Source organism: Miniopterus schreibersii, assembly GCF_964146895.1.
Source record: "Miniopterus schreibersii genome assembly, chromosome: 5".
Classification (NCBI taxonomy): Eukaryota; Metazoa; Chordata; class Mammalia; order Chiroptera; family Miniopteridae; genus Miniopterus; species Miniopterus schreibersii.
In genome coordinates this window covers 65025563-65046405 of record NC_138106.1, presented here as the reverse complement: position 1 = coordinate 65046405, position 20843 = coordinate 65025563, and the positions used below count along the sequence as shown (strand labels likewise).

General features: G+C 39.2%; 1 protein-coding gene across 2 annotated transcripts in view; it reads left to right on the top strand.

The window, feature by feature from the left end:
• The first annotated feature begins 476 nt into the window (after positions 1-476).
• Positions 477-20843, top strand: part of TOMM70 (translocase of outer mitochondrial membrane 70) — a 42774-nt gene continuing 22407 nt past the window's right edge. For both annotated transcript variants that reach the window (XR_013998818.1, XM_081137736.1), the window contains exons 1-3: positions 477-5704; positions 17751-17924; positions 20553-20679. Coding sequence is in view for 1 of the 2 variants with exons in the window: in XM_081137736.1 (XP_080993862.1) it covers positions 5378-5704; positions 17751-17924; positions 20553-20679 (628 nt within the window). In the remaining variant the exon portion in view is untranslated. The remainder of the gene's footprint in view (positions 5705-17750; positions 17925-20552; positions 20680-20843) is intronic.

Here is a 20843-nt window from a genome sequence, read left to right as displayed (position 1 = left end):
TGGCTTTTCCATACAAATGGTCTATCTTGCCTCATGCTTCAGACTTTCCTAAAATCTCTCAAACAAGCAGCACCTGGCTTCAGCTTGCCCATACCTCTCGCTAAGTGGCCCCAGGCCCGGCACTAGCAACAGCTGGCCTTGGTGCCTAGCTTGGCCTCTCCTGGGCACTTCCAAGGCCAGCACAAGTAGCAGCCATCTGCAGATCACTTTGTAGCTCATGCCTGGTGGCCCCAGGCAGAACACAGGCAGTGGCTGACCTTGGCCTGCACTTCCCAGGAGGCCCCAGAGCCAGAGCACCTGGTGGACAGCTTCAGATCATGTCAAAGCACCATCCAACCACCTTCATAAGTGACATACTCAAAGGGTTAACTCAGCAGGCACCAGAGCCCTGCTCTGTGGGATGGGTCCCTGCACAGTGGATCTTCCACAGTAGTCACAGCCAGTCTTTGTTTTTTTTTTCCCTTTTTTTTGCAAGTCTTTGCAGCCAACTGACCTGGGGGTAAATCCTACCCATTTACGTGCCAACAGCAATAAAGGCTCAACTACAACAGAAGGATGTATACAGCCCACACTGGGGAGGGGAGCACACGTGAGTAACCAGCTCAGGTGAATGGGGAGGCTGTGCCCTGGACCCTAGAGGGCACCTACTGCATTAGGCCACTCTACCAAGCCCAGGAGATGCAGCAGCTCTTCCTAATACATATAAACAAACACAGTGAAACTGCCAAAATGAGGAGACAAAGAAACATGTCCCAAATAAAAGAACAAAACTCCAGAAAAGAACTAAACAAAATGGAGACAAGCAATCTCCTAGATGCAGAGCTCAAAGCACTGGCTATAAGGACACTCAATGAACTTAGGAGAAAATTAGACGAATGTAGTGAGAACATCCCCAGCATAAAAAAGGACATGGAAACCATGACAAAGAACCAGTCAGAAATGAAGGCTACACTAACTGAAATGAAGAATCATTTACAGGGAATCAACTGTAGAGTAGATGGAGCCTAGAATCAAATCAGTGATTTGGACTGTAAGGAAAAAACACCCAATCAGAAGAGCAAAAAGAAAAAGGAATCCATAAAAATGAGGACAGTGTAAGGAGCCTCTGGGACAACTTCAAGGATACCAACATTTACATCATGGGGGTGCCAAAGGAGAAGAGAGAGAGCAAGAAAGTGAAAACCTATTTGAAGAAATAATATGAAAAACTTCCCTAATTTGGTGAAGGAAATAAACATACAAGTGAACCGAAAGAAGCCCCCATCAAGACATAGCATAAGTAAAATGCAAAAGGTTAAAGACAAAGAGATATTTGTAAAAGCAGCAAGAGAAAAGCAGTTAGTTACCTACAAGGGGGCTCCCATAGACTATCAGCTGATTTCTCAACAGAAACACTGCAGGCCAGAAGAGAGTGGCAAGAAATATTCAAAGTGATGAAAAGCAAGGACCTACAACCACGATTACTTCACTCTTCAAAGCTGTCATTTAGAATCAAAGGACAGTTAAAGAGCTTCCTAGACAGAAAAAGCTAAAGGAGTTTGTCATCACCAAGCCAGTATTACATGAAATGCTAAAGGGTTTTCTTTAAGAAGAAGAAAAAAAGATAAGAAATATGAACAATAAAATGGCAATGAATACATATCTATCAATGATTGAATCTAAAACACAAAGTAAGTGAGCAAGCAGAACAAAAATAGACTCATAGATACAGGAAACATTTTGATGGTTGCCAGATGGGATGGGGTTTGGGAGGATGGGTGAAAAAGGTGAAACGATTAGGAAGTACAAATTGGTAGTTACAAAATAGTCACAGTGATATAAAGTACAGCACAGGAATATAGTCAATAACACTCTAATAACTATACTTGGTGTCAGACAGGTATGAGATTTATCAGAATGATCACTTAGTAGGTTATATAATGTCTAATCACTGGGGTGTATACCTGGAACTAATATTTTATGTCAATTGTAATTAAAAGATAAAAAATTAAAAAGTAAAATGAGGCAACTAGAAAAGCTGCTCTGAAAGTAGTAGGAAATTATAGGGCTAGAGGTGAATAGATGTTATATTCAGAGAAATAGTAACTGAAGCAGTGAGATGTACTTTGGTTACCAATGCAGAGGACAAATTAAGGAGTTCTATACTTGTAGAAGATCTACAGCTGTGCTGTCCAATAGGGTAGCCATTAGCCACGTGAAGTTATTTAAATCAATTAAAATGAAAATGAAAAATTCAGTCACACTAGCTATCAATAGTCACATGTGGCTAGTGGTATCATACTGGACCTCATAGGTATAAAACATTTCCAATACCCCAAATAGTTCTATTGGGCAGCATTTTTTTGAGATTGGTCAGAGTAGAAGAACCAAGAAAATTTAGTCTCCTGGAAATCAGGGAAAACAGCACTTCAAGGAGTAAATGACCAATGGTGTCAAGTGCTTCAATAAAAGCATATGAAGGCCACAAATAAACAATGGATACAGCGACTTTAAAGCAGTTTCAGGCTGGTAATAAAGTTAGAAACTAGATTATAAGAGATTTTGGACAATAGGTGATAAATAAGTAGAAATAACAAGTATAGACAATTCTTTCCAGTAATCTTTCAGTGAAGACAGAGAGAGTGGAAACCTAAGGAAGAGTTCACAGAAAATCGAGCTGTGAATGTACTTAATATAAGCACGTTTGTGGACTCACTGGAAGACTTTGATACCAATTATACAGCTATCCACCAACTTTACCAATCAGAAAGGCTTTCATATAGCAATAAAAATTGAGGAAATAGAATCGTACAATTTTAGAGCTATGAGGAGCCTCAGAAATAATCTAATCCACTGGTCTCATTATACAGAAAGTAGAGGTGCCCATTATCACATAGCTCAGTCGTATTAAAATCTAGAATGAGAGTTCAGGTCTGCATGAGCCAGTTAGACAGTCTACCTCATTCACCTGACCAGAGAAGAGGTGAAGAAAGTTTCTTATATTGAGTTCCATTTATCTAGCAAAAAAAAGGTAAATGTCTATGTTTACATGTACAAAACTTTGATTTCTTGAGACATAGTTTCCTTCTTTAAAATTTAGAAAAACAGAGAACTAAGTATTGAACATCTCCTATTTTATAACAAATTACACTAAAAAGACCTTAAATATTACCTAACTAAATCTGTAATATAACTTGTGAGGTGTGGGTTTTTGCTATTTCACAGCCAAGAAATGTATGCATCAGGTCTGGAAGGTCACAAAGCCAGTGACATTCTTACTCAGTTCCGCACTATAATCAATTCGCAAATGATGGAGAAAATGGGAGAAGAGATGAACAGGCTCAGGAATGGAAATCAGATATTTAACAAAGAATAAAATCAACAAGAACAAATTCACTTACTGATGCTGATCTTAAAAATGAATCCCCCCAATCAGCCCGTTAGATAAATCTTAAACAACTGCTTCAAGAACCTCTAACACTGATAGCCTTTGGAGAAGAGAACTGGATGGCTGGGGACAGGAGTTGGAGAAAGACCTCACAGTAAACCCTTTGTAACTTTTGGGTTGTAACCATAACAATCTATTTAAATAAATAAATGCATTTTTGTTAAACATCTTAAATGTTTTAGTTCCCACCAACAGTTTGTAATTAACAGCATTCTACAATCCCCTATGAGGCTGCAGAAAAATGGAAATTTCAGGAAAGAAGAATCATAACTGTTCTGAAAAGGCAAGGGAGAAATCATATAAAGAGGCAGAAGACTTGCTTTGTGGGGCTGGGAATCCGGGAGAGAAGCCCTTTGTTGCAACAATTACTACTTAATCAATTCAATCTATCGCTATCATCTTTAGCTCATCTTTTCATTCTGTTGCTAAGGAACCCTGTTGCCTGAAAGCAATTTACTAATAGGAACCTGTATGAAGCAAAAGAAAAGCAATCATCCTGAAACTTTCAAATTAGGCCATTCTAATTTATCAGTCTATTTTGGTGCCACTTAATACATTATCTTTCCATCTTTATGTAGTGCTACTGTGATGCTGAACATCCTCCATTGTACCCAAAGGGTAGTTGATCCCTTGGAAATTTTTAATATAGAGGTCTGCAGACCGGTGTACTTGAAATGGGGAGCCAAAGTTCTGAATTCTGATTCTCTATTAATACTTCTCTTTTCTTCTTAAAGATACTATTAATTCCAAACAATTCCTGGCAAAGAAAATTTTTGTTTTAAGAGAACTGCTGCAGCGCACAGAGAAAGGAAGACAAAGCTATCAGCTATGTGAAAGCTTTGAACTGAAATTCCTACTTGGGAATGAGGTAAGAGTTGACATCTAGCGCGGAACAAGGACACTGGGCGGGTCGGACACCGGGGAGGGCGGCGGGTGTTCCAGGCAGCGTGGTGTGGGCCGGGGTGCGGGCCCAATCCAGTACAGGACACAAATACGTATAGAATAGGTGATAACTCCGGGTCTCCGCGTTTCTACCCACTTAGTTCGAGAACCGGGTGACAACACGCCGACGTCACCGCTTTCATAACTGGGGCAGATGGGGAGCCGCGGGGACCCGGCTCCAGCCGTGTCGACGGAGCCAGCAGAGACCGGCCGGTTTCCACCCAGTCCGATTTCTGCCATCTACTACTGCCCCAAGTCTCAAACTCGTCCAAACTAAAACCTGGCCGTGGTACAGATAAGATCCATGATACAGCAGGCTATCTTCAGCTTTGAGCTCTTTTCTCTCACAGCTTTTCAAGTCCGTGCCATCCCTTAGTCTCCAGGACACGCAGACCACCGAGAAAACCGCCGCGGGATCCTAAGCAGCGCCAACGCGGCGGTAACCAGAAAACGACGGGTCCAAATTCCACCAATAAACTGGGCAACTCGGCCTACGCCCCGCCCACCACCCCTGCCAGCCAATAACCTTCACCAATCCTCTGCCACACTCGCCCAGTCTCAGGGCCGCTGCAGAGCCTTCCTCTGCTCCGATCGCCTGCGCCCCATAAAACCCTCAGTATAAGCGCCGCTCGTCGGCTTCGCTAGACACCGGCTACCAGCGGAGGCCCGGGACCCCGGAAGACAGTCTCAGGAACGGCAGCGGGGTGAAAGAGAAAGGGCAGCCCGGGACGCCCGCCCGACGCCCGGCGCACGCTGTTTCCCTTGACACGGAAGTGATTCCCACCCCCGCACCCCTTGGTTAAAATGGGAGGAGAAGGGCGGCCAGGCCGGGCCCGGCATGCCCTGGGCTTCCGGTGACCTCTGGCCCTTTTCTGTCGTATGCTCGGGCTCCCCAGCGTGCTCGCTCGCTCCAGCCTTCCCTTCCCTCCCTCCGGTGTTCCTCCGCACGCTAACTGGTGACTGTGGCGCCCGCGACCTGCAGCGAGGCGGTGGCGGAGGACACTCGTCATGGCCGCCTCTAAGCCTGTAGAGGCGGCGGTAGTCGCCGCGGCTGCGCCCGGCTCCGGGAGCGGGGTGGGCGGCAGCGGTGCCACTGCGGGCTCGGGCACGGGGGGCCTGCCGCGATGGCAGCTGGCGCTGGCGGTCGGGGCGCCCCTGCTGCTGGGCGCGGGTGCCATGTACCTGTGGAGCCGGCAGAGACGGCGCCGGGAGCCCGGGGGTCGAGGCGACGCCGGCGGCCTGAAGCGCAACAGTGAACGGAAGACCCCGGAGGGCAGGGCCAGTCCGGCCCCGGGCAGCGGACACCCCGAAGACCCCGGTGCTCACCTGGAAATGGTGAGAAGCAGCCCTGGGCCTCAGAGGTGGAGCCCAGCGGGGGCAGCCTTTCCCTGGGTTGTGCCGGTCGGGGGCTTCCCGTCCGACGGCTGCTCGTGGGCTTAGGGAGAGACATTTCTGGCTCCCTTTATTGGGAATGGAGTAGCCCGAGGGCACAGGTTAGCGACATTCTTTGACAGTTTTCTTTTGGTTCCAGGAAAACACTTTTCTCGGTGACACAGCATTGTGGGTACCGGGGACGTTTGCAGATGTGATGATTGTGTTTAAGTAGCGAAGGAAACCAAATTCCATTAACGGCTCGTTGTGATATGATTGCTTTGGTGATTTCCAAGGCCCAGCACTTCATTGGTAATAACCTTTTAAGAACGAGCCACTCCTCTTTTTTGAAGTGTTTTAGGGTGGGGGATAGATAAATACAATGACTGTTGGTTGACGAATGGTGGTAAAATGGTGTCCATTGGCTTTTTTTTCTATTTGTGAGAGTGAGTTCTGAAACGTTTGGGGCAGAAGCATCTTGCATTCGTTTTTTATCTTACCTTGACATTTACATGTCCAAGCCTGACATGCCTGAAACAGAATCTCTGATGTTAGATGAAACATTGGAGCATCCAGTCAGTGAACTGCTTTGTGTGGTTTTGTTGAACTATTAAATCCTTTTGGTATCCAACAGCTGTTCGGGGAATTGGCCAGGCTGCATTTAACACGAGGGTGGGGTGGGGTGGAGGGCTTTATCTGAGTCTGGGATTATACAATGGTAGTTAAAGAATAAATCAGAGGTCAGAGAAACCTTTGGTCAAATAACTCCTTTTTATATTCATTTACAAGTCATTTCCACATTATACTGTTCATGTTCAAGACATGTTTTACAAAGTAGTCAAATTAACTTTAAAAGAAGTTTTGATGTGGGAATGAACTACCATAGTTTAGTGCTTATTATCAGTCTGTCCTCCTAGGCCACGAGAGAGCCAGATAGTTTTTCCAGTAGGAGAGTAAAACATAGAAAAGATGCACAACAGTATGGTGGTGGAAGAACACATGGACTGTGAGAACTAGGAGATGTGTGCTTTATGTTGGACTCTCCAGCATAGTTACCTTGAGAAAGTCATTTTATATATCTGGTCTTAGTGTCATTCTGCAGAATAAGAGGATTAAAAGTTAGATCTCTTACATTTCTTGCAGCCCTAAATGGTGATTCTGAGTGCTGCTAATGAGAGGTAATTAGGGGATTCTTTGAATTAGTCATCACTTGTCTCCTGTCATTTTCAGGTGTCTGAAATTCTCTGGTCATTTCCTAGTTCATTTTTAAATTTAATTTTAATCACAGAATAGTAGATGAATGAAAAATACATAAAAGCTCTCAGTTCTATAACAGTCACCAAAAATAAATATAGTTTCTATACATGAAATTAGGTTTTGACATTTCATTGCATTTTCAAATACGACCCCACCTCACCCATTTGATATTTGATAGAATCTAGCAAACTCCTTTTCAGCATTGTCTGGGTCAACACTGATGATTTTTAAATTTTATGGTGGTGTAGGTGTATCAGAACAATTTTTTATTCACCTGACTGCCATTAAAAATGAGACCTTAAGAGTAACTTCTTTGTGTAACTTGAACTGCTTTAAAATAATTTATTAATTTTTATCCAAAATAAAACACACATACTGTTGTACACCTTGTGGAATTTGTGGGCTTGTACCTATGATCTTGCTTTGAGTTACTAGATGATTCTTTAGTAAAGCAACAATAAGAATGTCTGTATCATTTTTTAATTTTTTTTCAACCTCACCAGAGGATATGTTTATTGATTTTTTTTTTCCCCCTAAGAGAGGTAGGGAGAGAAACGTTGATGTGAGAGAGATGCCTATTTCATTTTTTAATAGAAATTTGTATTTTAACTATTTGTGACCAATAAATAGTGGTCCTATAGTCCTTCGAGTTATTATTAGGCTATCTAAATATAACTGGCCCTAATTGTAATTTACTATCTGTGGTTGGAGAAATTGCTCCTTTGTATTTGAATAGCATCATTAAATTGACCACCTCAGTGGGTTTTGTAATTAAGGGAGCATTTGTTTCAACTAATGGAAAAACTGGCAGAATCCTGATGCCCTAACTTCAGTAGTTTTTAAGGGAATGAAGAAATGGACAAATATTGCCAGTTCAGGGATCAATATATGAATAATATGGAAAATCAGTGGTTTTTGTCTTTGGACTTATGTTTGCCTATATGTAAAATGAACTGATAAAAATCCTGGGCTTATCTCTATTGGGTTTCAGATTTTCATGTACAGTGTAGACTAGATCCAATTACCTTTTTTTTATGGGATAGCAAACACTTACAATGAAAGGGCAGAAATTTATATTTTGTTTAATTAATGGAGATTTTAGTATTTCACTAAAGAAAGGCACCTAATCACAGTTAACAGCATACAAGATTGAGGTACAGTAGTCTGCCCTCATCCACAAAGGATATGTTCCAAGACCCTGAGTGGATGCCTGAAATTGCAGATTGTACCAAATACTATATTTACAGATATCCCTCGACTTAATGATGGATTTACATCTATATATACACCTATCATAAGTTAAAAATATTGTAAGTCAGAAATGCATTTAGTGGTATGCTCTAGAGTATCAGCTTACTCTAGTGATGTGTAGCTGACTGGGTTACTGCAGCTCACTGCTACTGCCCAGTAGCACAAAAGAGTGTCTTGCCACATATCGCTAGCCCAGGTAGGAAAAGATCAAAATTTAAATTTGAAGTACAGTTCCTACTGAATGCGTATTGTTTTCACACCTTTGTAAAGTTGAAAAATCGGGTTCAACCATTGTTAAGTCAGGAACCGTCCATACTATGTGTTTTATTTTACATACATACTTATGATAAAGTTTAATGTATAAATTAGGCACAGTAAGAGATTAACAATGATAGCTAATAATAAAATAGAACAATTATAATAATATATGCGAACGTGGTGAGAACCTCTCACATATCTTATTATACTGTACTTACGTTTTTGTTATCACGTGAGATGATAAAGTGCATAGTGAGATGAAGTTAGGTGAATGGTATAGATATTATGACGTAGCATTAGGCTACTACTGACCTGACCATACATCAGAAGGAGGAGGGTTTGCTTTGGGTGATCCTGGCTCATCGAGCCATGACCATGTCAGTGGTTGGATGTCAGGAGTAGACTATGTCGGTGATGGAAAATTTTCCCATTCAGGTAACTGAAACCTTGGAGAGGGAAACCATGGATAAGGAAGGACTGCTGTACTTAAAGTATTGACTTATTCCATTTTGGGCCATTATAAAACCTGCCATAATGCACCATTGATTTAGTAATTAAAAAAAAAGCTTGAAGAATTACAGATTCTCAAAGTTAGAAAGTTCTTTGCCTGGCCAGGCGTGGCTCAGCGGTTGAGCATCGACCTAGGATCCAGGCGATCGGGGTTCGATTCCTGGTGAGGGCACATGCCTCGGTTGCGGGCTCAATCCTCAGGGGCGTGCAGGAGGCAGCCAATCAGTGACTCTCTCATCATTGATGTTTCTTTCTCTCTCTGAAATCAATGAAGATATATCTAAAAAAAAAGTCAGAAAGTTCTTTGAAGATCATCTTATCTGTAGGGCTTCTCAATCTCTGGACCTGAATTATCACAGGAGACCACCATACCCACATACACACCAAGCCTGGTATCCTGACTGCACAAATGTTTTAGATACTTCTTTTTTTAAACCTGTGATTTTTTTTTTAAATGTGCATTTATTTAAAAGCATTATTGACTTTATAGTAACTTTTTATCCAATTGTTTTTTAGTCTGATGATAAATAGTTATTCTAGTGTTCAAGTTTTTTAAATGTTACATGGGGTGAATTATGGCACATGGATGGTTAGGAACCACTGATTTAAGCCCTCTATAATGGGGAGGGAGAAATGTGTCTAAACATTTTAATGGAATCAAAGACTGAGTAACCTGCAGTTATCAGTCATCTTCTAAATAATTCTCTCCCTCAAAATGATCTGTTTCTAGGTATTTTTTTTAAAATCAGGGTCACCAATGATAAGCCTATATAATTCAGTTCTGTGAACACCTTTCTATCTTCATCTTAAATTATTCTTGGCAATATTTTAGTCTTTTAATTTTATGGCTTTTCCTGTAGCTTTTGAGCATTCTCCTGATTGTCTGCCTGCCTGCCTGCTTTTCTTCCTTCCTTTTGTCCATCCATCCTTCTTTTTTAAACTTCCTGGTACCTCCTGCTGATTTTACTCAGTCTCCTTTCCAGGCTCTTTTCTCTGCCTCTTCCATTTGTTGACCTTCATGGTTCTATCATAGACATTCTTATGCTCCGTATCATCACTGGATGCTTGCTTGCCCTCTAGTACTTATATACTGATGGCTCCCTAATTTCTTGTCTGTAGCCCAGACCTCTCAAGAACCCTTACATTTAAAGTGAATCTTCACTTGATTATTTCACACCCAGACACCTGTGTTTCCTGAGAACAGCCCTTATCAATTAGTGTGCATCATCTAATTAATTTTTCCAGCCAGAAACTTGGAGGATATCATCCCTAACTTTTCCCCTTTTCATGTTCATTCCACATCCATTCTAGAAAAAACTTCCAAAAAATTCTGGGTCTTAAATATCTGACTCCCACTCCATTCCCACTACCATTATTTCTCAACTGAGTATCTGCTATTTGTTATTGCCTTCTTCCAGTCTGTTTTGTCACTACCAGAGTAAATCCTGGCAGTCCTCTGCTTAAAACAATTAAGTGGTACTCTGTTCCTTGCCCACGAGATCTGGATCCTGCTTACCTCCAGCTTCTTCTCTTGCCACTTCCACTCGTTTCTCTCCTTGGATTTCTATGAACACTGCCTTCGAGTCAGGACAGGTAGGTCATTTCACTTTTCTGAAACCCTTTTCTGCCTAAGCAGAGCACTCACTATGTGATTACATGACACTGAACTTTTTCCTTCCTTAGCACTTAACACATGACACTAGGGTTGCTTATTCATATCTTTCCCATTATACTCTTGAATCTGTGAGTACCAGGGTGTTTCTGTCTTTCTCACCATTGTATTCTCAACCTAATACAGTGCCCAGTACATAGAAGTGTTGAGTCAATGAACCAATTAACCTTCATTCTTTTACATCTATAAATATACACACACACACACACACACACACACATTTTTTCCACAAGTTGAGTATGTTTTCAAAATTTCCAGCGTTTTATTCTTCCAAATTGATCCTGGAAATTGGTATAACGGTCCTAAATCTCATTTAAGCATTCTTTTTATGTCGCTTGATTTTGCACGAACTATATCATAATGCTACAAAAGCAGCACTCTTACAAGTAGGTTCTTAGGTAAAGAGTGCACTGTATTGTGATTTAGTAGGTGGGGTTGATTGTAGATTTTTTAAATTTCAGGATACAATATGGGAAATGACTATTTCAGGTATTTTCTTATTATCCTAGGTCTGATTCATATAAAAATAACAACTGGTCAGTAAAGTATAGAAAGATTGTTTCTCATGCAGTAAGTGTTTCGGAGTTGAATGCTACTTTATAAAGCTGGGATTTAAATTTAATAAATATACTTTTAGAGTTTGATAAAAGGGAGTAAAATCATTTAAGAGAAGCATTATCGAACCAACTCGTATATTTTAACTGCTTACTCATTTTTCTCATACGTGGATTAATGTACCTTATTCTAGCTTATTTTCTTTCACAGTGACTATATGTGATCATCAGGGTAATTTATAAAATACTTGCTAAGAGTGTACGGCGACTCCTTACTGCCAAATGCACATCAGTGAAAGTTTTTTGTAATGTCATAGTTTAGTGCAGGGCTTGTTTTAGAGGTCTCTTTCTGGTCTTCTGAGGTTCTTCTGTGTGTGCTAAATAACCCTTTGAGGGTTGTTTCTCCTTGGAGTATTTTCCTGACTCTCCTTTGTTAGTCACTTTTGTTCCAGAGCAGATTCTTGTTAAGTAACTTTTCACTCACTGTCAAACATTATTTTCTTATATTGTATTTCACTAACCTTACTGGGGTTATACCTTAATATCTGTAGTTTTGATCTTTAATTGTTATTTGTTTTCCAGAGTAGATTTGCCTCTTGGAGAGATGGAGGCGGGCTCCTTAGTTGGCTTCTTGTTTGACAAATTTCAGCACAGTGTTTGTTGAGGAGAGAGAAGACATACATATTTACTGTTTCTCATTGTTACCTTTCAGATTTATTACCTGAATTACTTGTTTTTAAGTCTGTTTTACCTAGATAGTTTTGGGTGTATTTATGTGTGTATGCAGTTTTTACCTACTCTTCTGACTAAAAATTTTCTGGCTATTAGTTACACAATTTACTAATCACCTAATGTACATTTTCTTTATGTCAGCTGGGGTTTCAGTGTTTTGATCAGTAATAGTCCTTTTGAGAGGCTGCCAGTATATACTTATTTCCTGCACTGGCCTCTTGTGTTCCTTCAGGATAAAGACTATCCTGTTGGTTGTTGTACAGTAGATTCATATCAAATGTGTTTTTAACTAAAATGAATTCAGTTACACTTATTTGGCAAAAAGAAAGACAAAGATCTAATCTTGCTGATGATTCTCTCTTTTCAGTTAATGACTTTTTGCTTTGGAGTCAGTAATGATGAGCAAGATATGACACCTGAATCTGTTTTCTTTGTTGCAGTTCCGGAGTGTGAATCCGGGTGTGATTGTAATGATAAAGATTCGTATTCATAAAATGTGGATGACAGTTCATGTGGTAGAGAAGTTATGTATAGGCAATCTAGAGTCTGATTGCTTGAGTTTGAATTCTGCCTTGGGCAAATTTTTCTCACTTTCTGAGCTTCAGTTTCTTTATATGTAAAATGGAGATAATAGCACTCACCTTGCGTCTCCTATGTGGTGCTTTTCTAAAGAATTTTCAAAAAACATCTCTGTATGTGGACTACAGTATAAGGAGGGTGGGGAGAGGTAATAGAGGTTGTAGGAGGGATAAATGGTGATGGGAGACTTGACTTGGGGTGGTGACCACACAGTACAGTATACAGATGATGTATTATAGAATCGTACACCTAAAACCTATACAACTTTATTAACCAGTGTCATCCCAATAAATTCAACAAAAAAATAATAAAAAATAATTTTCAAAAGTAATTTTGACAATTAATGACTTTTGCTTCATGCATTAACTTCAGGATTCCCTATAAGATTTGAGTCCAAATGCTTGTTGAATTCATTAAGCAGAAGTACAGGGTCATGGAGTTAACTCTGCTGGACAGTTATTCATTATCAAGAGTTGAAACTCATTCAGATCTTGAATGGAAAAAGCTAAGTTTTCTAGTCTAAGTAATACTTTGATATACTAGGCAGAAATGGATATCTTTTCTTTTTTTAGTAGTTTATTGATTTTTGGAGAGAGAACAAGGGAGGGGGGAGAGAGAGAGAAACACTACTGTGAGGGTGCTACATCAATGGGCTGTCTCTTGCACTCCTCCCACGGGGGATCAAGCCCACAACCTGGGCATGTACCCTTGACTGGCAATCAAACTGGCAATCTCGTAGTGCACAGAATGACCAACCAGGGCTGGATGTCATTTCTTTTTCATAATTCACCTGTATTCTTACCAGTATTCACTAAGTTTAAATTTATGACCATGTATTGCTCATGGAAATTGAATACGTAGTACCTAATCCTTTCAACTGTTTTCTTTTAGAAGGAGATTAGTATTTTTTTGAACCCACCAAAGTTACATGTAGGAGGCCAGAGTGGCAGGAGTGGAGTAAAGCAAGTTTGGACTCCTTGTGTATAAGCAATGGTAGTGGGAAGTTACTAGGGGGTTTTGAGCAGGGAATGACAATTCAGCTTACTTGTTAATAAAAAGATCTTTCAGATCAGTTAGAAACTGATTTGTTGTAAGAAATGCTGGAGAACGATGCGTTTTCACAGAAATTTAGTGTAAAATACTATGGAATGTTTAAACCTTAAAAAGACTATCCAAACCAAAAGTGATTTCCAGTAAGAAATTGCCTTATTGTTTAAAAAATCTGCTTAGTAGTTTTAAACTTCTGCCTCCAGTGCATTTATTTTTATTTCTGCCTAGTATTGGTCTCAGAGCTTGTGAAAATAGGGTCTAGTTCCTGATATAGCTGGTGCTGATTGATAGTTTGGAATTGTGCTAACTTGCTTTTTGTACTAAATTCCATCATCGGATGAAAATAATGAGCTTTTCTGTATCATCCTTGTAATGGCATTTTTTCTTTCCCTTTTTATTAATGAAGGGAAGCAGTTGAGCAGAAAGTAATGGAGGGGAGGGGTGGTGAGCAGAAGGTGATACGGATGTTAACCAAGATCAAGAGCTACCCAAAAGGAGTTTGGTTGCTTTCTGTATGGGCGGGCAGTGGAGGAGCAATGGAAGAAAATTTGCAATTTGGTGTTTTGCCTGTGTAATTTGATCCTTTTACACTTAATGTCATTCAGAGCATTGTTTTGTTTTGTTTCTTTCTACAGCACAATTAGGAAAGGAAATTAGCATGTTCTGATTTTGGCCTTAGGAGTTAAAGAATTTGTAATAATTTTAAAAAGGAAGCCATTGTAAAACTTGACTAAATGGAGGGAAATAGCTAATTGAAAGATTTAGTTACTTGATTTTAGGTTGATTTAGACTTTGCTCAATAAAAATAAAGTACCCATATTTCTAAGTGAAACCTTCTGTGCCTATCTGTCCAGATTTCTCTGTATTCTTTGAATTTGTCAGGCCTTGCTATGACTGCCTCGCCTTGTGTTCAGTGTGATATCATTTAGCCTTTAACTTGTAGTAGACTGGAAAGAGTTCATACTTGTTTGTGCTAATAAAACAAGGTCATTACTCTGTCCAGAGAATGTTCTATTTAATCTGCAAATCTTTATTAAAAATATTAAACAAATCTTCAGTATACTTCTTGCATTTAATATGCCAAATTATTTTCTTTCCTTTTTCCCTTTTTTTTCTTTTTTGCTCAATCCCTTCACCACCACCACTTAGCCTCCCCTGCCACCCCCCATAGCTGTCAGCCTGCTCTCCATCTGAGTGGCTCTGTTTTGCTTGTTAGTTCATTTTGTTCATTAGATTCCACATATGAGTGCAATCATATGGTGTTTGCCTTTCTTTGATTGGCTTATTTTACTTAGCAAATGTTCTCCAGGTTCATCCATGCTGTCGCAAAGGGTAAGATTTACTTTTTTACTGCCGAGTAGTAGTCCATGCCACTTTATTTTCAATATAAACAGACTCTACTGTTTTAGGATGTGTATTAGCCATGTTCTCAGTGACTTAGAAATGTTGTAAACTTTTTGCAAGAAATTGAAACAGTGTTTTTCTTTTCTTCATATTTAATGTCAAAAGTAATTGTTTCATTATCTTGAAGTTTTATTAAGCACATAGGGTTCGTGATTGATGTGTTCTTGGCAGGTTGTACCTTTTATCAGTAAAACTTCTCTTCTGTGTTCCAAGGCTTCTGAATAGTATTCTATTTGATACTGACTTCTTTTTGTTAGTGGTTGCCTTCTGTAACTTCTTTACATTCTTTTTTGACTTGTCATTTTGTTTTAGGTTATGCTTTATAGGCAGCGCCACATGAAGTTATTTTTTATTTTAAATCGTTTGATTTTTTTTAAAATAATGGAGATTTAACCTATTTACATTTATTGTTATTATTGACATATTTAATGTGCCTGCCACAAGTACCCTGCTTTTCGTTTCTTCCTTTACCACCCTCCCACCCCCCATTTTTGCTGTATTGATCATCTGCTCCACTTAGGGGTTTATTTTTAGTGGTAAGGAAGCTGTACACTTCTCTTTCTGTTCTTGTGTTCAGCCATAAATGTTAATTTGCTAGGTATACAATTTTAAGTTCAAGAGAATCTTCCTTCTAAACTTCAGATAGGTAAATGTTGGAACTTCTGGATTTCTACTCTATGTCATTTAACTTTTCCTCCAAACTTCTCATTTCTCTATCCTCTTTGTTTTATTGCATTCTGGCAGACTTTCTTGGCTCCTTAGTTATGCCCATTCTAACATACAATTTGTTCCTCAGTTATGCCCATTCTGATACATAGTCCATCCATTGAGTTAATTGTAATAATCTTTTTCAATTTTCAAGATGTCTAACTGGTGCTCTTTAAAAGCAGCCCTTTTTTAAAATGACTGATAGCTTCATATTTCTCTGATGTTACATTTTGTTTGCTTGGTTGTTTTTTCATAAACACTAGTTTTGTCTGAGTTTGGTACCTCTTTTATTATATTTATTTTCTGTTATGTTAGCAATTCTCGACAGTGTGGTTTCTTGGAAGATAAGCAAGGTGTGCTTGTCATTTGTCTCTAGTCGTAGGGGATCCTCACTCCTTGTGGCTGACACAGCCCTACACCAGTTTGACTTCTTTTCTCTGGGCTGGAAGGAATGTTGAGGTTGCTTCAGATGCAGTTTTCCAGCAGTCACCTTAATCGTTTCCTCCCGGCCAGAGTCCATAGCTCCCTACAAGATTCCTAGTTGCCTTCTATTATAGATATTTTGTGCCCAGGATTTTTACCGTCAAAGTTTATGGAAGATGATTCAAGCTATTGACAAATAGGTTTTATATTCATCTTTAAATTAATTTGTGCCTTATTTGGTTTCTTTTATCTTCATACATCCTAGTTTTAAAATATACATGTTCCTTGTTGACTCTGGCTAGCTTAAACTTGCTGTTTAATATTCTTATCTTACATAGTTTCTTACAAATTCTTCTTTGCACACTGTACTTTAAAAAAATAACCATAGCTGTAGTCAGACTAAAGGAGACGGGAAACAGAATGTAAATGGGGGGCGGGGGGTGGGGGCGGTGAGCAGCAAAGAAAAATGAAGCAAGAGTAAGGGAGAAAAGAGCAATAGCCAAAGGGTGGTTATCTTCTCTTTTTGTGATCGAGATGCCCTGGGTCTTAAGCAACTTAGTTTTCACAGCCCCTGTAAGTTATTTGAGGGAGCAGCCACTTCTTCTTTTGCTTTGTCAGTGCTTGCCTGTTGGAGATATATATGTTCTTTCATTTTCACATATTTGTTAAAGTTGAATATGTTGACAGTTTTGGATAGAGACATGCCACAAAGCTCTTGGATCCAGTAGCAGGATCCTGGACAAATAGATTTGTCTACAAAGATGTTTCCATGTGTTGATTGACATGTTCACAGCTGTCCTCAATGGGTGTTAACTACCAAATCTTTCAAATTGTACACATGAAGTGTGTAAATTGAGTCTTCCAGGAATCAGACTCAGACAAAGATAGTGCAAAAAATTTATTGATGAGGAAACAATAGATTTGGGATAATTGTAATGAAAAAAAAGTGTTTCTAATGTCTGTTGTTTTCAGAATAAGAAAGCCAAATGGCTAATAAACGTGAAAAAAAATTCAAATTCATTAATAGTGAGGAAAATGCAAATTAAAATCATATTGGAATATTAGTTTATACCTAAGTTTTCAACCTTGACATTATTGACATTTTGAATGTGATAATTCTTTGTTGTGGGGGGCAGTCCTGTGCATTGTAGAATGTCAGAAACATCCCTAGTATCTGTCCACTAGATACCAGTAGCTACCCCCACCCTCAGTTGTGACAATCAAAACGTCTTCAGACATTTTCCAATGTGCTCTAGAAGGTAAAATAACCCCTGATTAAGACCCACTGTTTTATACCCATTTGACTGAAAAAATAGAAGATAGCCGTAACACCTGTTGCTGGCAGGAATGGCAGGAAAGTGAAACATTAAAGCACTACAGCCTCTTTTGGGGAAATGTGAGTGTTTTTGAAATTAAAAGTATATAAACCTTTTGATTTAGCAATCTTATTACTGAGACTATACCATAAAGGTATTTGTATGAAGCGACTTGCACTGTAAAGAACCATTCTACCCTCCTATTTTTTGTCTGTCAGTTTTTCATGTAATCATTGTAATTTGAATCTATTCCTGACTATTATTAAGTATTTAATAATTGTTTCTTCTCATTTCAGAACTCTCTTGATAGAGCCCAAGCAGCCAAGAACAAAGGAAACAAATATTTTAAAGCAGGGAAATATGAACAGGCTATTCAGTGCTATACGGAGGCTATCAGTCTGTGCCCTACAGAAAAGAATGTTGACCTTTCCACGTTTTATCAAAACAGAGCCGCTGCCTTTGAACAATTGGTAGGTATCCTAGGTTGTTTTTTCCTGTTCTTTTTGTTTCTCTTTATTTGTATAATGTTTCAGATAAGACTACTCAAATAAGTCTAATAAATTTTTTGAAGTCTTGAAATTACAGGATGTTTGTTTTGTTTTTATATCCTTTAATTACATTACTTTTTTTAAGAACATATTTTAGTTTTGTTATAAATATAATCCAAAGTTATATATATTAGATTTTGTAGAATTAGGTAATATAGAAAGCTAAAGTTTCTGGTGACCCTATTCTTCTCAACAGTTTGAGGCTGTTTCTTAAACTTTTTGTCTCAGTATATGCAACAGTAGCCAAAAGTAGAGGGGAAAGGCCTGGCCGGGTAGCTCAGTTGGTTAGTGTTGTCCCAATACGCCGAGGTGTGGGTTCGGTCCGTGGTCAGGGCACATAGAAGAGTCGGCCAGTGAATGCATAAATAAATGGAACAACAAATCAGTGTTTCTCTCTCTCTTGCTTATGCTCTGTCTCTCCTTCTCTCACTCTCTCACTCAAATCAGTAAATAAATAATAATAAAGTAGGGGGGAAAAGACCAAAGATGAGTTCCTATTACACATATTGTTTGCAACATATTTTTCAGTTGCCATTATATCTTGTACAGCTTTTCATAGCATACATACATGTTTCATTCTTTTTATTTTTTATTTAAAAAATATTTTTATTGAGTTTTTAGAGAGAGAGGGAGAGAGAACATTGATCGGTTCCTTCCCGTACCCCGCAACCTGGGTTTGTGCCCTTGAACAGGAATAGAACAGGTGACCTTTTAATGCACGGGACGATGCTTGGCCCACTGAGCCACACCAGTCAGGGCTGCTTCGTTCTATTTAGAGGCTGCATGCAGTAACTGTTGTATGGTTTTATAGTGGAAAACATCTCCCTGTTGTTGAACATTTGGACTGTTCCCCTTGTCCCTGTTGTATTCAGTGCTCAGTAAATATTTTTGTATTTTTTGCATACTTTTGTGAGCATAAAACTCTAGAAACAAATATAAAAAGAGAGTCAATACCTGTTTTCAGCAGTAACGGTGAGCAGTGAGCCTCCTTGATTTCCAGTATTCTCACTGGCTCTCATTATCAGTAATATTTGCCACTCTGATAGGAGAAAAATACTGTCATTATTGTAATCTGCAGTTTTTGAGATGTTGCTGAAGTTGACCATCCTTTTCTGTTTATAGGGCATTTGTGTTCTCTGAATTTATTTGTTCAATCAAATTTTATTGACTGCCATATATGGAAGATTACTATGGTAGGAGCTAGGTCTGTAAAAGCAAACAACTATGCGTAGAACTTGAGGATAGTGAAACAGTGAACTGCTAAATAATATTTTGATAAGTGCTTTGAAAGGCACATGATTCTGTAATACAGGAATGACCGAAGATGGCATTGGTGCATAAAACATTGGGGAAGAGAGTTATAAATAGTGGGAACGGTATGTGTAATTGCTCTGAGGCAGGAAAAAGGTTGATGTGATTAATAAAGTTTAGAGGATTCAGGAGTATAAGATGAAATTGGGAGACCTAGCAGAGGCCAGATCAAGGAAAGCCTTGCAGTGGTGAGTTTGGATTTGATTCTGAGTGTAGTGGGAAATATTTATGGGCTTTAGGTAGGGCAGGAGCGTCATCTATTGCTTTTGTTCTGTCAAGACTATATTGGAGGGAGGCAAGAGCTGAGGCAGGAGACTAAGTAAGGATGTTGTAGTAGCCTAGGTGAGACACGAAGGAAAGCTGAAGACCAGTAGCACTGGGCGTGAAGGATGAAGAGAAGCAGGGATTTTTAATAATAGTGGGTTGGGGAAGGAATAAGACAGCTAAGTAGTCAGTTGACTTGAGAGAAATGCCTCTATTTTAGGAGTGTGGTTTGGGCTAAAGCAGTAAATTTGGGAATCTAATTTTAGATGTTCTATAATGCCAGGACAATAGATGTGATCACCTGGGGAGAGAGATGAGGCCTTGAGGATTCCAGCATGTAGAGATTAGGTAGGGAGGGGAAATTCAGTGAAGGAAATTGTGAAGGAGCAGCCTGTGAGGTAGGTGAAATCAGATGGAGTGGCAACTCTTTGAAGTTGTGGCAGTAAAAAGGAGCTGAGGAATGGGGTAAAAGCTTCAGGGATTTATGGAATCAATGGAGGGTTTTTAAAAGATGGAAAATCCTAGAGCAAGTGTTTTTATGCTCATGGGAATGATTCAGTAGAGAAGCAGCATGATGGAGAGGTAGAGTGGCTAGCAGAGTGAAGTCCTTGAATGGGAGAGGGTGGATCCATAAGTGGATCCTTTGATGAAGAGGGATACTGCCTCAGTTCTAGCAGGAAGGAAGGAGATGATAAGAGCACATAGATACAAGTAGGTTTGTAGATTTGGTGGCAGAAAGATGGCCTAAGCATGTCCTTTGCCTGTTTTTTAAAATCAGGTTGCTTATCTTTATCATAGATATTTATATAAGCAATTGTAATATATTATGGATATTAATGCTTTGGATGTACAGGTACCGAGAATGTTTTTTTCTATCGTGGGACTCTTAACACTTAGCCTATTAAGTTTGGAAAACTGATTTCTGTCACACAGTGCTTCCTTTAATGTGACTTTTTTTAATACTTTCAATTGCAGCAAAAATGGAAGGAAGTGGCACAAGATTGTACAAAGGCTGTTGAACTTAATCCCAAGTATGTGAAAGCTCTCTTTAGACGTGCAAAAGCCCATGAGAAGCTAGACAATAAGAAGGAATGTTTAGAAGGTGAGGATATTTTTGTGTTTCCAAATGAAAATTATTAACGGCTTTGTAGTCATTGGTAAATTTATATGAAACTCTGCCTGTGAGTAGAGAAGTCAGTTTTATTTAAAGGTTCAGCTCTTCCCAAATTGGGACTTTTTTTTTCTGGTTTAAATTGAGATTGCTGG